The 6954-nt window shown below is 37.8% G+C and overlaps 1 gene segment (V, D, J or C); it reads left to right on the top strand.

The window, feature by feature from the left end:
* Positions 1–2868: 2868 nt before the first annotated feature.
* LOC129672655 (immunoglobulin kappa variable 4-1-like) lies at positions 2869–3472 on the top strand. The segment is given in 2 exon segments: positions 2869–2935; positions 3120–3472. Coding segments are annotated over 2 exon segments (408 nt in total).
* Positions 3473–6954: the final 3482 nt, after the last annotated feature.

The following is a 6954-nucleotide window of genomic DNA, read 5'->3' as shown; positions in this document are numbered from 1 at the left end:
CTGTCCATATGCAGAACACATGGAGACTGTTGGATTTAGACAGGTGGATGTGCATGTTTCATTGATTACTGATTCAGCATCTGCCAAAATTTTGATATATTCCTGCCTAGCTCAAGTGTACATGTACATAACCTAATTCCTTGTGATTTCTGAGAATATTAAATAACTCATGTATAAATAAATATATATAAGCAATACTAAGTGCTACATAACTCAGACGCCAATTTTACATATAAGAAATATTTATTCATAAGTAAATCAGAAGTTCAATAAGGAAAATAAGATCTTTACTGAAATTTAAAGATTTCTTTTTAAAGAACAAGGATGATTAATATGTAAAGAAAAATTTTAATTATTTCCAAACTACTTATTCAACAAATCAAGCAATCCAATGAAAAAAAAAATGGGGCACAGAGCTCAACAGAGAATTCTCTGTGGAGGAATAGAGAATGGAAGAGAAACACTTAAAGAAATGCTCAGCGTCCTTAGCCATCAGGGTGATGCAAATAAAAATGTCCCTGAGATTTCACCTAACACCATCAGAATGGCTAAAATCAAAACCTTAAGTGACAACACATGCCAGAGAGGTTGTGGAGAAAGGGAACCCTCCTACATAGCTGGTGGGAATGTAAACTTGTACAACCACTTTGGAAATCAATCTGGCCCTTTCTCAGACAACATTCTTTAGGAATAGCGCTTCCTCAAGATCCAGTTATACCACTCCTAGTTATATATCCAAAATATTCTCAAGTACGCCTCAAAGACATTTGTTCAACCCTGTTTGTAGCAGCTTTATTCATAATAGCCATAACCTGGAAACAACCGGATGTCCCTCAATGGAGGAATGGGTACAGAAATTGTGGTACTTTTACACAATGGAATACTACTCAGCAATTAAAAACAAGAAAATCATGAAATTTGCAGGCAAATGGTGAGATCTAGAAAAAATCATGCTGAGTGAGAGATCCCAGAAACAGAAAGACACACATGGCATATAATCACATATAAGTGGGAACTAGACCTATAAGGTAGGGTAAACATACTAAAATCTGTACTCCTAAAGAAGATAAACAAGAAAAAAGACCCCAGGTAAGATGATCAATCCTCACTTAGAAAGACAAATGAGATGGACATTGGAAGTAGGAGATAACAAGTAACAGAACAAGAGCCTACCACAGCGGGCCTCTGAAAGACTCTACCTAGCAATGTATCAAAGCAGATGCTTAGACACATAACCAAACCTGCGGCAGAGTGCAGGGAGTCTTATGAAAGAAGGGGGAGACAGTGAGATCTGGAGAGGACTGGAGCTCTGTAAGGACCAAATATATCAGGGCACAGAGGTCTTTTATGAGGCTCTTTCTCCAACTAAGGAACATGTATGGATATAACCTAGAACCCCTGCTTGGATGTAGCCCATGGTAGCTCAGTATCCAAGTGGGTTTCCTAGTAAGGGGAATAGGGACTATTTATGACATGAACTGAATGGCTGGCTTTTTGATCTTCCTCCACTACCCCCAAGGGAGTAGCAGCCTTGCTAGGCCACAGAGGAGAATATTGCAGCCAGTCCTGAAGATACCTGATAAGCTAGGGTCAGATGGAAGGGGAGGAGGACCTCTCATATCAGTGGACTTGGAAAGGGCCAGGGAGAAGATGAGGAGGGAGAGTAGGATTGGGAGGGACTGATGGAGGGGGCTACAGCTGGGATACAAAGTATAAAATCTGTGAATATTATAAAAATTGTATAAAAAAAGAAATGGGAAACTCAAGGCCCAATGTAAACAATATGCTATCTAATGCCATCCATCCATTCTCTAAAACCAATGTGATCAACTGCTTTTGGAGGCCATGGCTATTGGAGGGTATGACAGTATTATAGACCAGATACAATTTCTCATGTTCTTTGTGTGTCTTCTTACAGGTATAATATCCTCTTTATGGACTCTCCCTTATCATCAGTTATCTTTCTATTGTTGTAATAAACAACATGACCAAAGCAACTTTTAAAAAAGGCATCATTGGGGCTTTCAGAGAATTAGAATTCAAGATAGTAGAATGAAGGCAGCAAGCAGCAGCCCTAGTAGTAGCTGGAGCAGAACTCAGGGCTCACATTTCCAACTCTATGTACGTGTGTGTATAGATATGTATGTATGTATATATGTGTATGTACCATGTGTGTGCCATTACTGGAATTTCAGATGTCTGAGAATCATCAAACAACAGCTTGGAATCAAACCTGAATCTTTTATAAGAGAAACAAATGTTCTTAACCACTTACTTGATGCTCTATCCCCAAACCTTTCTGTTTTAATATTTATACTCTTTTATCTTCTCCATTAATCTTTCCTATCCACATTTACCATCCCTCCTAAAACCAGCTTTCCCTCTCCTTCTCTCTGTCCTCTCCTTTCTTTTGTTTTTTTCATCTTATCTTCCCCAATCCCCTTCATTTTTTCCTTTCTTTTCTTTCCCTCCCGTTTCTTTCTACTGTTGTTGATCAGAATATTTATTATTTCCTTAGGATTGTTATCAAAAGTTTTCTAGTATTATTTCTGTCAAATTCACTTCGTCTTAAGGTCTTTGGTTTTTAATGGAAGATTGTCATAAGTGCATCTCTGTATTTGCAGTTTGAGAGCTCTAAGTTGGTCTTTGAGCTTCTATCTTGATCCCCCCCACCCCTCACCCCCTAAGAAATTGCTTATTTTCTGGGATGATCCTTGGCCTGTAGATTTAACCTGGATACTCTCACACCCAGAACCCAGGCTATTTCCTTTCTTATTTGATGGCTACTTTGCATAGGTCCCTACAAGCCAGCCCAGCTGCTCATATTTTATAAACCAGGCCTTTGCAGTGAGAACTGAAAAGCATCAGACAGGCAGTGGCATGAATATGGAGTCACAGACCCAGGTCTTCATATTCCTGCTCCTCTGGATGTCTGGTGAGACATTAAAGACTATTAGAATATCATCAAAGTAATTCATTTGTAGAGAAACAGCTAATTACTATTGGAATCCAATAGTATACAGGCAATGCCATTAAAAAAGGCATTTTTGATCCTAACATTTGCATCAGGAATTCATTTTGTGTATATGTGAATACTCATTGTCTTTTTCCGATTGCAGGTGCTGAAGGGGACATTGTGATGACCCAGTCTCCTGAAATCATGTCCACATCTGTAGGAGACAGGATCACCTTAAACTGCAAATCCAGTCAGAATGTGGGTAGCTATGTACATTGGTACCAACAGAAACCAGGGCAGCCTCCTAAACTGCTAATCTATGATGCATCAGATCGATACACTGGGGTCCCTGATCGCTTCACAGGGAGTGGATCTGGGACAGATTTCACTCTCACAATCAGCAGTGTGCAGGCTGAAGACCTCGCAGATTACTACTGTCAGCAGAGTAACAGCAACCCTCCCACAGTGCTTCAGCCTCTAACACAAACCTCTTCTATAGTCTCAGCAGCTGCCTAGACTACACACAGCCCTGGCCCTACACACTTCCCCTTTTGCCCGAGATCTGCTATGCATGATGAATTGATGAAATGTTCAGCAGAAAATTAATAAACAGGTGGCCTCCATTCTTGTATAGTTTTGACAATACGGGTGCATATAGATAAAAAGTGAGAAGCTAAGTTAAGAGATTTAGAAGTTGTGGTGTTGCACTGAGAGGATACAGTACAAGCAAGAAGCATTAGTCAACTTTGCAGTGTCATGCTGGCTTTAGATATGTCCATGTTATGCTTTCAGGATATGATGAATCTGTCTAAAATAGGACAGAATTTAAAATCATTTATAAAGAATTCATCATCATGAGGTTATTAGTTTAGATTAAGAATTCTCAAGCTTTAATAAATGAGATCTATGAAAAAGTTGTCCATTTCATTTAGATTTTCAAATTTTGTGGTGTATAGGCTCTTGAAATCAGACCTACTGATTCTTTTAATTTCCTCATTGTGTGTCATTATGTCCTCATTTTTGTTTGTGATTTTGCTGATTTGGATAGTGTCTCTCTGCCTTTTATTTAGTTTGGCTAAAGGTTCTTCTATCTTCTTGATTTTCTCAAAGAACCAGCTCTTGGTTTCATTGATTCTCTGAATTGTTTTTTTTTTCATATAATAAACAGTTAATTACTGCAATTAGAGATGGCTGTAGAAATATGAAATAGCCGGATTGCCTTATCAGCATACAGAAAGATGAGGAACTCTGGGCAACTGGTCATGTGGTATGCTTTGGTCTATATGTCTGTGTCTACTGCATATATGCAACTGATTTTTATTTATTTATTAAAGTTTATTCACTTTGTTTCTCAGCTATATCCCCCTCCTTCATCTTCTCCAAATCCCACCCTCCCTTCTTCTTCTCCTCCCATGCCCCCACCTCAGTTCACTGATAGAGTTGGACCTTCTCCCCTTCCATCTGATCCTATCCTATCAGGTCTCATTAGGACTGGCTGCATTGTCTTTTTCTGTGGCCTGCTATGGCTGTTCCCCTTCCCCTCATGAGGAGGTGACTAATGAAACAGCCATTGAGTTCATGTCAGAGACAGCCCCTGTTGCCCTTATTAGGGAACCAACTTGTAGACTGAGCTCTCTTGGGCTACAAGGGTTTTAGGTTATCTCCATGCATGGTCTTTGGTTGGGTTGTCAGTTTCAGAAAAGACCCCTGGGCCCAGATATTTTGGTTCTCTTGTTCTGCACGTTTTCTTTAAACAGGTTTAGTGTGTCTGGCATTATGTTGAGGTCTTTGATCCATTTGGAGTTTAGTTTTGTGTAGGGTGATAAGTATGGATCTATTTGCATTTTTCTATATGTAGATATCCAGTTAGACCATCAGTATTTGTTGAAGATTCTATCTTTTTTTCATTGAATGATTTTTGGCATTTTTGTCCAAAATCAGGTGGCCATATGTGTATGGGTTTATTTCAAGGTCTTCTATTCAATTCCCGTGATCCACCATTCTGTTTGTATACCAGTATCATGCAGTTTTTATTTGGCTGGTCTATATTAAAGCTTGAGATTAGGAATAGACATACCTCCAGAAGATCTTTTATTGTACAGATTTGTTTTAGCTATTCTGGGCTTCTTGTTATTCCACATGAAGTTGAGAATTTTTCTTTCAAGGTCTGTAAAGAATTTTGTTGGTAATTTGATGGGATTTGCATTGAATCTATAGACTACTTTTGTTAAGATGGCAATTTTTACTAAGTTAATCCTGCTGAGCCATGAGCATGGGAATTCTTCCATCTTCTTATAGGTTCTTCAATTTCTTTCTTCAGAGACTTGAAGGTATTTTGATTTACTTGGTTAGAGTTACACCAAGATACTCTATGTGTTTTGTGTTCTTTGTGAAGGTTGTTGTTTCCCTAATTTCTTTCTCAGCCCATTTGCCTTTTGTATACAGGATGGCATTTGATATTTTGACTTAATTTTGTGTACAGCCACTTTGCTGAAGGTGTTTTTTGTCTGTAAGATTTCCCCGGTAGAGTTTTGGTGTGACCTATCCTTTATAGAGAATGTGGTGTTGAAGTCTCCCACTATTAATGAGTGGGGATCTATGTGTGGCTTCAGTTTTGTTAATGTTTCTTTTACAAATGTGTTGTTCTTGTATTTGGGGCATAGATGTTCTGAACTCTGATTTCTTCTTGGGGGAAGTTTCCTTCGAGGAAAATAAATGACTTTCCCTTTCCCTTTTGATTAATTTTCATTGAAAATATATTTTATTAGATATTAGAATGGCTACTCCTGCTTGCTTCTTGGGTCCATTTGCTTGGAAAATGTCTTACAGCCCTTTACTCTCAGGTAATGTCTATCTTTATGACTTAGGTGTGTTTCTTGAATGAAACAGATTTTTGGATCTTGTTTATGTATCCATTCTGCTAGTCTGTGTCTTTTTATTAGAGAGCTGAGTCCATTGATATTGAGGGAGATTAATGATCCTTTCATATTGATGTTTACCATGGTAGTGTGTTTGTGTTCTTGCCTACTTTTCTGTAGTGAGGTTATTTGTTTCCTGTGTTTTCCTGAATGTTGTTAGCTTTCCTGGGTTGTATTTTTCCTTCTAGTATCTTCTGAAATGCTGGATTTGTGGGAAGGTATTGTTTAAATTTGTTTTTGTCGTTGAATATCTTGTTTTATTCATCTATGATGACTGAGAGTTTTTCTGGGTATAGTAGCCTGGGCTGACATCAATGTTCTCATAATGTCTGCATAATATCTGTCCAGTCCCTTATGGCTTTCATAGTCTCTGTTGAGAAGTCAGGTGTGAATCTGATGGGTTGGCCATGATATGTTACTTGGCCTTTTTCCCTTGCAGCTGTTATTATTATTTTGTTTTGTATACTTACTTTTTTGATTATTATGTGGCAGAGGATTTTCTTTTCTGGTCTACGTTATTAAGTGTTCTGTAGGCCTCTTGTGTTCTTCTAGGCCTCTCCTTTAAGTTGGGGAATTTTCTTCTATAATTTTGTTGAAAATATTTTCTGGTCCTTGGAGCAGTGAATCTTCTTTTTCTTCTATTCATATTATTCTTAGGTTTTTGTCTTTTCATTTTGTCTTGGATTTCTGGGACTGTCTGTGTCAGAAAATTTTCAGATTTAACATTTTCTTTGATGGATACATCAATTTCTTCCATTGTATCTTCTACACCTGAGATTCTTTCTTCCATTTCTTGTATCTATTACTTAGGCTTATCTCTGTAGTTGTTGTTTTCTTCCATAAGTTATTTTTCTCTATGATTTTCTCCCTTTTTGTTTTCTTTAATTTTTCCAATTCTATCTTCAGAATTTGAGCCATTTTGTTGATTTCATTCACCTGTCAGACTGTATTTTCCTTCAATTGCTTCAACTGCTTATGATAACATTCTTCTGTTTCTTTTATTTCTTTCAGTGATTTAATTATTTCTGAGACTCATAACCAAACCTTGGGCAGAGTGCAGAGAATTGTATTAAAGAAGGG

This window comes from Psammomys obesus, unplaced genomic scaffold, assembly GCF_907164565.1.
Source record: "Psammomys obesus unplaced genomic scaffold, mPsaObe1.curated_primary_1811, whole genome shotgun sequence".
Taxonomy (NCBI): Eukaryota; Metazoa; Chordata; class Mammalia; order Rodentia; family Muridae; genus Psammomys; species Psammomys obesus.
Note: the sequence above shows the minus strand (reverse complement) of the source record. Positions and strands in the feature narration are given on the sequence as shown.